Here is a 12,021-nt window from a genome sequence, read left to right as displayed (position 1 = left end):
ATGATAGAAAATGAAGGGTTATGTAGGAGGGAAGATTAGATTGGTGATAGAGTAGATTAAAAGGTCAGCACAAATCATGGCATGAAGAGCCTGTATTGTACTGTAACCTTCTATGTTCTTTTCCTACAGAACCTGGCATGGTAGATTTCATAATCTCCTTAAATGAATCAACAAATAATCACACTTTCCAGAGAATAGTTACAGTATGCAATGATTATTTGACACATTGTGTCTCTTGCAGCTCTCTATTAAAGCAACTCACCAGTTCATTCCTTGCCCCCCTCTGTATTGCCTTACATATTTTTCCTCATCAATATACTCACTCGTATTCCCTCTTTGACCATTAAGACAATAAAACAGGAGCAGAATTAGCCCATTTGGCCAATCAAGTCTAATTCACTATTTCATCATAGCTGATCCATTTCCCTCTCAGCCCCAATTTCCTGTCTTCTCCCTGTAACCCTTCATTCCCTGACTAATCAAGAATCTATCATCCTGTCTTAATGCCTTAAATATACACATGACTTGGGCTTCCATAGCCACTTGCAGCAACGATTCTGCAGGTTCACTACTCTCTGGCTAAAGAAATTCCTCCTCAACTCCGTTCTAAATGGTCATCCCTCTAATCGGAGACTGTATCCTCTGGTCCTACACTCCCCACCATGGGGAAACATACTCTCCACATCCACTCAATCAAGGCCTTTCAACATTTGATCAGTTTCAATGAGATCTTTCTCCACCCCTCCACCCCCATTCCTCTGAATTCCAGTGGATACAGGCTCAGAGCCATCAAACGCTCCTCATAAAATAAGCCTTTCAATCTCGGAATCATTTTCATGGAAACCCTTTTGAACTCTCTCAAACATCAGTACATCCTTTCTTAGATAAAGGGACAAAAACTGCTCACAATACTCTAAGTCAGGCCTCTCTAGTGCTTTATAAAGTCTCAACATTACATCTTTGCTTTTATATTCTAGCCCTCTCGAAATGAATGTTAACATTGCATTTGTCTTCCTCACCACCCACTCAAGCTGCAAAATTAATCTTTTTGGCCTTCAAATTTCTTTAAGGCCACAATGGAAACTCCAACTACCTGACTTGCAGGCATATTGCCAATACACAGAGCATGAACATCAAATTGTTCTTCAGCCATTTCCCTAAAGAAAGCAGTACTTGTGGCACTAACCTTTCCTTTTCACTGTAGCACTTGACTACAGGAACGATTTTAGTAAATCTCCTCAGGATTCACTCTAATGCCCTCACAACTTTCATGTAATCTGCATCTAGTAGGAAGGTTTATTAAATCAATATGTAGATAGTCCACTAAGAGGAGAGGGCTATACTGGCCGTGTTGTTAGAAAATGAACCTGGCCAGGTGACTGACCTGTCAATGGAGAACAGTGATCACAACTCCTTAAGTTGCAAAACAGCTATATAGATAAATATGGATCTTGCTTATTCATACGGACCTTATCGGAGTATCGGAGCAGGGAAGCTACAAGAGTATGAGGCAGGAATTCGGAAGAGTTGATGGGAATCAGCTGTTTTTGGACGTCCACATCTGACATGTGGACAGTGTCTAATGACTAACTGCAGAGTACAGGGGAACCCAAAAAAGAATTGTAGAAGGGATTTAGAAAAGACAGGAGAGTGCTATGAAGAGCTCTTGGCAAGTAAGATTAAAGACATTCAATGTCTCCATGGCATTCGACACACACAAGAGCAAGAAGATAACTCGAGTGTGGGCAAGACCATTCAAAGATAAAGGAGAGAACATGCGCTTGAGGTAGATGTTTGATAAGTTCCAATGAGTATTTTGCATCAGTAATTTCAGAGGACGTGGAGGTATCCACCTCCAGACTTGTGCTTTTCAATAAACTTTTTGCAGAGTTGCTTGGAGTGTTCTTTTGTCTCCATGGTGTAGTTTATTGCCAGGATACAGAATACTGACTCACCAGCAGTTGCACCTTTCCAGGTACAGGTGTATTTTTGCTACAATCAATTGAAACACCTTGACTGCACACAGGAGATCTCAATTTAACTACCGTAGATTCCGGATTTTAAGCCGCTACTTTTTTCCCACATTTTGATCAGCTTTGAACACTGCGGCCTTTACTACGGTGCGGCTAATGCATGGTTTTTTTTTCATGCCGCCAAAAACATTTTGCCTCGTAACAGTAGACCAATAAAATTGATGAGTAGTTCACAGAGGTCCAATGAAATTGTACGATAAATCAAGCGCACTTTCACAATTAAATTATTGTAAATCAGTCATTTGTACTCACCCTCATCAACATGGAAAACACTCGAAGAAAAGCATTGTGCTGCCTTTATGGCAGTTATTTAGTTTATAATATTTTCGCTTAGTAATTCATTTGTTAGTATGTTTTCTGTACTACAGCCCGGAATGCTAGACGTCACATCCGGTTTCGCCGCGTTTTGTGGAAAATACCGGTTTGCAATAAACGGGAAGGTGGGGGGGAGCGGCGGAGCCAAAACGCTGCTTTTAAGTTAAAGGCGATCAATAACTTTTCCTGGTAGGCTGCAGTATATATATTTTTACCAGTCGCTAGGAGATATTGGAATGTATATGCAACGTAATTTGTGTGTTACCGATACGTATGTATATTTAAAAGTAGCCGTATTACAGGCACGGTTCAAAAAAAAGCATTTGCAATATGTATTTGTTTGTTACCATATGGATTTAATTAAAAGTTAAAAAATCCTCACGTGTAATATCTTTCTGTGTAAATATCTCATATTACAACGTGGGACACCTGCGGCCTAAAATCCGGTGCGGCCTGTACAAGTACAAAATTGATTTTCTTTCTAAAATTAGAGCCAGCGGCTTTTAATCAGGTGCGCTCTGTAGTGCGAAATCTACGGTAATTATGTGACTTATAAAACCAAATGGCTACACCAGTGATGATTTGTGTGTAATATTAAAGGGGGTAACTACTTATGCAGCTAATTATTTTGTGTTTTATATTTGTAATTAATTTAGATCACATTATAGAGATCTATTTTCACTTTGACACAGAAATCTTTTTCTGTTGATTAGTGTCAAAAAAGCCAAATTAAATCCACTGTGGTTCAAAGTTGTAAAACAATAAAACATGAAAATTTCCGAGGAGGTGAATACCTTTCATAATATACAGATACTGTATATTCTATGTTCTATTATTCCCTCAGTAAACTCAAATATAGCCATTATCTTCCTTAGCTGAAGTTGCAGGTCCAGCCAGTGAAGGTGATCCCTTTCATCTCTCCTACCCCAGAAGTTATCAGGATCACTGAGCCCAACACGGTTTGGATGTTGAGGATGCTACTCTCAATACCGTTTATTTGCTGTACTGCAGACGCTAAGAGTTCTCCAAGGCCAAGACAGCATGTTTTATCCATTTTCACCACCCACACACCATCCACAACATAAGCAAACTTCAGCGCACGCCTCCATATATTGGCATATTCAATGACTACCAGTATAAATTTGCACAATACTCTTCTGAGTTTAACAAAAAACAATCAGATAATGATTCCTCTGTACTCAAGTGACATCACCACCAAATTGGCATTTTGTCTCTTTACATAACCCATCATGACTCTATTTCATCATCCTGGAAGATAACATTGTCCAAAATCTTTAACTACGATGAAGTTCTTGCTCCAAGGATGAACTGGAACTCAACTGGAAACAAGGTGGGAGAATGGAAACCTGATTCGATGAAAACTAACCAATTAGGAGGGACAGACTACGGGGTTACAAATACCACCGGACTAGACTTGCCCAGGCATTATCCCTGATGAAGATGCAGAGTTCGTCATCGAAAGATCAGTTATAATCTATACCTGTACTTAGCTAGAAACCTGAGAAGAGTTTATCCAGAAACCTAAACACTTACAACATAAAACACAATGACTATAAAAACAGATCAGAGGTGGGATTTTCTGCAGTGATTCCCAAAAGACTTTCGACCATTTTGGAAACAAATGTTAAGAATATTCTTCATGGCCTGCATAAAACAAATCCTAGTTTGTAAACATATATTAAAGTAGAAACTACTCTCCAAATTTGTAATCTAGACCAAAAACACAGCTTTTCCCTCATCATTCTCCCCAAGGTGACTGACTAATTTCTTACAGCAAATAGATCATTAGGTATAGTCAAGATGCTGATGGATTTCACAAGGAGCTGAATGAAATAGACAATGCAAGAATAGTGTAGAAACTAGGAAAACCTTGTTTGTCTCACATGAACATACTCAGCAAGAAATAAAATAGGTTTGAATAGTGATTTTATCCATGCCTTTGCCAACAGTCCTAAGTAATGAGGAATGGGAACTCACCACTCAGTACATCAGGGCTGATGTAGGCAGGGCTTCCGCGCTGATCTTTGAGTAAATCATCCTCGCTAACTAGATGCTTTCCTAGGCAGAAGTTAGTGATGGTGATCCGATGGGTCCTGCAGGAAAACAAAAACAAAAGAACACACCTCAATATTTATTAGGCACTTGGGATGGAGAGTAGAAACTACAGAAATAAAGGAAATTCATTTTTCCACTGGAAGTATTGACATTAAACATTGCTAGCTTTTAACAATTTGTACAGTTATTCCATGCATTGCTGACTCAATTCTTATTCCAGAAACCTGGGTCATTAAATAAATGAAAGTACAGCGCACTTTCCAGCTTATATTATGCATCGTAACAACCTTCATGCTGCACCACACAAGCACAGAACTGAAAAGCTGGGAAGGTGCTGAATTCCTGAGCTTCTAAATTAACAAGACTTCATTCTGTTAGAGCCAACTTCCTCCCAGGATATAGAGTGCCCAAAAGTAAAACTGTGCAAATAATAATTCTCTGAAGAGAATTTTTCTTCAAATATTCAAAAGTATCAGCATACATTATCAATTACCTGATCTTCATAAACACACTCCATACCCATCACTAAGCATTAGATTTCACCATGACAAAAAGGGCCGTGCTTGCAACTAGCACCTCAAAAGATACTGGAAGTTATCAACAGATCAACAGGAAACCAGTTATTCGTGTACATCCTGGATAAATGACAGCAGGTCACTTCAAAAGTTAAAGTGTACAGGATACCTCCATAAATAAAAAAGTTTCCATTCCCAGAAAATATCAGAATCAGATTTATTATCACCGGCAAGTGACGTTAAATTTGTTAACTGTGCAGCAGCAGTTCAATGCAATACATACTCTAGAAGAGAAAACAAATAATAAATAAATCAATTATGGTATATGTATATTGAATAGATTTAAAAAACTTGGTCTGTGAGTTGTTACAAAGTAGATTTACAATAACAATATTCACATGGATACTGGCTGATGTTAACCTGATGTCCAGAAATATTGTCAATGATGAGCAAGGATCTATTGGTGCTGGATATTTATTTTTACACAATGTTGGTCAGTGGAGCGAAACAACAGTTTGATCTTAGAGGTACCGCAATGCCACCCATCCAGACCTTTTTATTAGATCACCATTTCAGATGAATACAGCTGACTATCACCAAAATCCACAGATTCTCCAAATGATAGACTAAGAGTTTTAACTTCCGTCATTACATCCTGGACCAAAAGCAAAATAATCTATAGCCACCCTAAAACCTGGAGCGGATTTTCCACTCCTTAAGATGAACCTTAGTGAGATCATCCTTCTCAAAAAAAAAGGGCCATCTCATCTAAACATTACAGAGAATATTTCCTGCCACTAAAGTACATGTCTTTGCTGACTTCCTTCACAATGGAATTTGCCAGGTTTGCACTTTTCTTGAAATATTCAAGTGAACTCTGGCAGTTCATTTAATATTCTACCATTTTTGAGACTCATCACCTTCCTCACATTCTTGCAAGTCTTGCCAAAAATGATCATTTTTTCCAGATCAAACTCAGATTCAACACCATGTTGAATCTGATTACACGTTACATACTTAACCCTTTTTCCATTCTTTGCATTACAACATTTCTGCCTTAATGCATAATCCACCTCCAATGATAACACTTTGGGTAGTAAGTTTTAGTTTGCAGTAATTATCGTTTAAACCATCAAAACAGTAAAAATTCATGAATGGCTCATGTTATTCAGACATTCACCTTTACAATGTTCATTAATTATATTCACCATTGTATAAATATACATAGCTTGCCATGATTTTTTGATGGACTTGCAATGTCAATACTGCTAGCTATCTTCAAAGCTATTTTGCACAAAAGTATTACATCACAATAGCAGGCCAGTACACAATCACTACAAGGACCCTTTCCTAACTAATTAACATTTAGATAGAGTTTTTAAAAAGATACTCACAAGCAACTCTCACCCATTTCAGATGCAGTGCTGCAGCCTGATGGCTTCAGCATTCCCCGTAAAGGCAGCTCCGTTGAGTGTTTTAAAGGCAGAGGAGGGACACTATGCTTCATGATCAACTTACGGTGGTGCACATGTGTGACAGTTCTGTCTCAGTCCTGCTCACCCAACCTGGAACATCCTGCGGTCAAGTGCTGTCCATTTAATCTGCCAAGGGAGTTTTCTGCCATCATCCTGGTAGCAGTGTACATTCCGCCTCAGGCAGGCACAGGAGAAGATAAGCACCATGACCAGAGTCACAATACAACTCACGCTGATGCCTTGTTCATCATTGTGGAGTATTTCAACCAGAAGTTGTCAGAATAACTACTACTAATATATCACCTATGGAACCACAAGAGCCAACACACTTGACCACTGGTATACCACCATCAAGAACACTTAGTGTTCCATCCCATGTCCACTCTTTGGAAAGTTTGATTGCCTGGCTGTACCTCTAATCTCTGCCTGTATGCCAGGAGTAAAGACCACATCACCAGTGGTGAGGACTAAGGTATGGTCACGGGAGGCAAAGGAGCATTTAAAGGACTGCTTTGAGTCAGTGCACTGGGCAATATTCAGGGATTCATCTTTGAATCAGAATGAATACACTACAGTTGTCACTGACTTCATTAAGACCCATGTGGTCTGAGAACATAAACCCAAACCAAAAATATGGATGAACCAGGAGTTTCATAGACTGCTGAGGGTTAGATCTGTGGCACTCAAGACCAGTGATCCAGAATTATACAAGTCTAGGTATGATCTAGGCTATCTTGAGAGTTTAAAAATATGATTAAAGTTAAGATAGAATCAAATGCACATGAGCTTTGGCAGTGTTTGCAGGCCATTACTTCCTAACATCAAGAATGGCTGTGATGCATCACTGTCAGGTGAGCCAAATACCTTTTATACACATTTTGAGAGGAAGAATGAAGCTACTACACCTGTGCAAATCCCTCCAGCATCTGGTGACCTAGTAATCTGTGTGGCCATGCACAGCTCAAACGCCACCTATAAAGTAGCCAATGACAGAATTGTTGTTGATAGAATATCAGATGGTGACGAGAAGGTATATGGGAGTGAGATGCATACATCAGCTGGTTGAGTGATGTTGCAACAACAACCTCAATGTCAGCAAGACCAAGGAACTGATTGTGGACTTCAGGAAGGGGAAGTCAAGGGAACACACATCAGAACTCATTGGGGGATCAGTAGTGGAAAAGCAGAGCAGTTTCAAATTCATGGGTGTCAACATCTCTGAAGGTCTATCGTGGTACAACATACTCATGCAGTTACAAAGAAGGCAGAACAGTGACTATATTTCACTGGGCACTTCAGGAGATTTGGCATGTCACCAAAGACTCACTAATTTCTGCAAATGTACCACAGAGACATTTCTAACTGGTTGCATCTCTATTTCATATGGGGGGGGGGGGGGGGAGGGAGAGGGCAACTGCACAGGGTAAGAAAAAGCTGCAGGAAGTTGCAAACTTAGCCAACTCCATCATGGGTACTAACCTCCGCAGCATTGAGGACATCTTCAAAAGGCGGCATCTGTCATTAAGGACCCCCATCACCTAGGACATGCCCCCTTCTCATTGCTACTATCAAGGCAGTGGTACAGGAGCCTAAAGACACAAACTCAACATTTCAGGAACAGGTTCTTCCACTCTGCCATCAGATTTCTGAATGGTCAATGAACCCACGTACACTATCTCACTAATTTTTTCTTTTTTTGCTCTTCTTGCACAAATAATTTTATAGACATAGTTCTAATTGTATTTTTTATTATATATTGCAAACTACTGCTGCTGCAAAACAATATTTCATATGCCAGAGATATTAATCTGATTCTCTAGAATTTTGACATTTACATGCCTTTTCAAATTCCTGTCTTATTCTCATTATAATACTTCTATAGTCTACTCTCGTGTTCCAATCCTCTTATATCTGCTCTCCTCTATTTTTGACACTCCTAATTCTAGTCTCTCACATATTTTTTTAATTTCCTCAAGTCGTGGTACACAAAGGTACCAATGAAATTGGTACAAAAAGGGAGGAGGTCCTTTAGATGAATACAGAAAATTAGGTAGAAAGCTGAAAAACGGGACCCTCCAGGGTAGTAATCTCTGGACTGCTGCCTGTGCCACTTGCCAGTAAGGGGAAGGAGGGTTTGACAGATGAATGCATGGCTAAAGAAATGGTGCAGAGGACAGGGCTTCAGATTCTGGATCATTGGGATCTCTTCTGGGGAAAGTATGACCTGGACCAAAAGGAAAGGTTACAACTGAAGCCAAGGGGGACCAATATCCTGGCTGACAGGTTTGTGGGAACTGTTGGGGAGGGTTTAAACTAATTTGGCAGGTGAATGGGAACCAGGGATAGGGATGATGGGGCAGTTGGTATACAACTAGCTGCTGTGTGTAGTGAGACTGGAGGACAGGCAAATGATGGAGCAAGGTTGCAGTCAGTCGGATGATTTAAAGTATAACATGGGGACAAAATAAAAAAGTATGAAGAATATGGGGCTGAAGGTATTATATTTGATTGGATACAATATACAGAATAAAGTAGATCTTGTAGTGCAGTTACAGACTGGCAGGTGTGATGTTGTGGACATCACTGACTCATAGCTGAAAGAAGATCATAATTGGGAGCTTAACATCCAAGGAGACACACTGTATCAAAACAATAGACAGGTAGGCAGAGGGGATGCTGTGTTTCTGTTGGTTAAAATGAAATCAAATGTTTTGAAAGAGATGACATAGGATTGGAAAATGTTGAATCCTTGTTGGTAGAGTTATGAAACTGCAAGGATAAGACGACCCTGATAGGAGTTATATACAAGCCTCCAAACAGTAACCAAGATGAGGGCTACAAATTACAACAGCAGATAGAAAAAGGCATGCCAAAAATGGCAATGTTAAGATAATCATGCAGGATTTCAATATTTCAATATACAGGTAAATTGGAAAATTCAAGTTGGTGCTGGATCCCGAGAGATGGAATTTGTCGAATGCCTATGAGATGGCTTTTTAGAGCAGCTTGGGGTTGAACCCAGTAGGGGAACAGGAATTATAGATTGGGTGTTATGTGATGACCCAGATTTGATTAGAGAGCTTAAAGTAAAGGAACCCTTAGGATAGCTTTCACCCTGCAGGTTGTGAGGAAGAATATTGGATGTATCAGCATTATAGTGGAATTAAAGGGAATTACAGAGTCATGAGAGGGGTGCTGGTCAAAATTGATTGGAAGGGACACTAGCAAAGAAGATGGCAGAACAGCAATGGCTGGAATTTCTGGGAGAAATTCAGAAGGCGCAGGACAGATACATCCCAAAGATGAAGAAATATTCTAAAGAGAGAATAAGGCAACAATGGTTGACAAGAGAAGACAAAGACAACATAAAAACAAAAGAGAGAACATATAATACAGCAAAAATTAATGGGAAGTTAGAGGACTGGAAAGCTTTAAAAAAATATAAGGCAAATAAAAAGTCAAAGAGAAATGATGAAATATGAAGGCAATAAGCTAATAATAAGATACAGGAAGTTTTATAGAGTAAAAGAGGCGAGCATGGATATTGAACTGCTGGAAAATGACGCTGGAGAGGTAGTAAAGGGGGACAAAAATGGCAGACAAACTTAAGTATTTCACACCAGTCTTCACCGTGGAAGACAATAGCAGAATGCCAAAAATGCAAGACTGTCAGAAGGTAGAAGTGAGTGTCGTTGCTAACAAGAAGCTGCTTGGGAAGTTGAAAAACCTGAAGGTACACAAGTCCCCTGGACCAGATGGACCACACCCCAGGGTTCAGAAAGAGCTAGCTGAAGAGACTGTGGAAGCATTAGTTCAAAATCGTTCAAGACCACTGGATTCTGGAATAGTTCTGGAGGAATGGAAAATAGCAAATGTCACTCCATTCTTTAAGGAAGGAAGGAAGGCAGAAGAAAGGAAACTATGGTCTGATTACCGACTTCAGTGGTTGGAAAGATGATGGTGTCTATTATTAATGAGGTTTCAGGGTATTTGGAGGCACATGACAAAATAGGCCAAAGTCAGCATGGTTTCCTTAAGGGGAAATTTTGCCTGACAGATCTGCTGGAACTCTGAGGAAATAAGAGTTAGGAGAACCAAAGGAGAGTCAGTGGATGTTGTTTTCTTGAATTTTCACAAGGCCTTTAACATGGAGCCACACAAGAGGATGCTCAGCAAGATAAGAGCCCATGGTATTACAGGAAAGGTACTAGCTTGGATAGAGCATTGACTAATTGGCAGGACGCAAAGTGTGGGAATAAAACGAGCCTTTCTGGTTGGCTGCCAGTGACTAGTGGTGTGCTACAGGGGTCAGATGCTGGGACCACTTCTTTTCATGTCATATGTCAATGATATGGCTGAAGGAATTGATTGCTTTGTCGTCCAGTTTGTGGATGATACAAAGACAGATGGAGGGGTAGGTAGTACCGAGGAAGCAGAGTGCCTGCAGAAGGAATAAGACGGATTGGAAGAATAGGCAAAGAACTGGCAGATGGAATATAGTGGGACTATTTTCTAAATATGGAGAAAATTCAAATATCATAGGTGCAAAGGGACTTGGGAGTCCTCGTGCAGGATTCCCTGAAGCTGTAGGTTTGGTCAGTGATAAGGAAGGTAAATGCAAAGTTAGCATTCATTTTGACAGGCCTCATATGCAAAAGGATGTAATACTGAGGGTTTATACGGCATTGGTCAGACCACATGGAGTGCTGTGAGGAGCTTTGGGTCTCCTATCTAAGAAAAGATGTGCTAGCATTACAGAAGATCCATAGGCGGTTCACAAGAATTCATCCAGGAATGAAAGGGTTAACACGTGATGAGCACTTGATGGCTGTGGGCTTATAATCGCTGGAGTTTAGAAAAATGAGGTGGGAGATCTCATTTAAGCCTATGGAATACTGAAAGGCCTAGATGGAAAAGATACAGAGGATGTCTCCCTTAATGGAGAAGTCTAGGACCAGAGGGCAGAGCCTTAAAATGGAGGGGCATCCATTTGGAACAGATGACGAAAAATTTCTTGGGCTATAGGGTGGTGAATCTGTGGAATTCATTGTCACAGACGGCTGTGTGGGTCAAGGCATTGTGTATATTTAAGGTGGAAGTTGATAGGTTCTTGATTAATCAGGGTGTCAAAGGTTTTGGGGAGAAGGCAGGAGAACAAGGTTGAGAGGGATAATAAATCAGCCATGATGGAATGGTGGAGCAGACTCGATGGGCCAAATGGCCTAATTCTACTCCAACCTCTTATAGTCTAAATGAAAGTCCTAGCATTAGCTGCCTAAGCCATACATTCCAGAGTTCACTAAACATACCCTACTTATTACTTGAAGCTCACCTCTTATCAGGATTTGTGTCACTTGCACCAACCTCACATCAGCTTGATTCAAATTCTGTCCAGTGAAGGATCTTGAAATGCTAAGTATCGGAAAACTGCTGGGTAGATAAGCATCATTTTGAGGTGGCATTTGAAGGCAAATGGACTAGCAAAACGGAAAATTCAGGCAGAAAATGCCAGTGCAAGGGATAGCTGAAGTTTCTGTCACTCATTATGGACTTGGGAAAGCTGGCTATAAAATGTTAAAAGGTCATCAAAATTGAATACTTTATAGC

General features: G+C 40.1%; 1 protein-coding gene across 2 annotated transcripts in view; it reads right to left on the bottom strand.

The window, feature by feature from the left end:
* stk40 (serine/threonine kinase 40) overlaps positions 1-12,021 on the bottom strand; it is a 96,708-nt gene that overhangs the window by 27,873 nt on the left and 56,814 nt on the right. For both annotated transcript variants that reach the window (XM_073034507.1, XM_073034506.1), the window contains exon 7: positions 4,347-4,462. In XM_073034507.1, coding sequence (XP_072890608.1) covers positions 4,347-4,462 — 116 coding nt within the window. The remainder of the gene's footprint in view (positions 1-4,346; positions 4,463-12,021) is intronic.

The sequence above is a fragment of the Hemitrygon akajei genome, chromosome 32 (assembly GCF_048418815.1).
Source record: "Hemitrygon akajei chromosome 32, sHemAka1.3, whole genome shotgun sequence".
Classification (NCBI taxonomy): Eukaryota; Metazoa; Chordata; class Chondrichthyes; order Myliobatiformes; family Dasyatidae; genus Hemitrygon; species Hemitrygon akajei.
The sequence above is the reverse complement of the archived record's forward strand: the minus strand, read 5'-3'. Positions and strand labels throughout refer to the sequence as shown.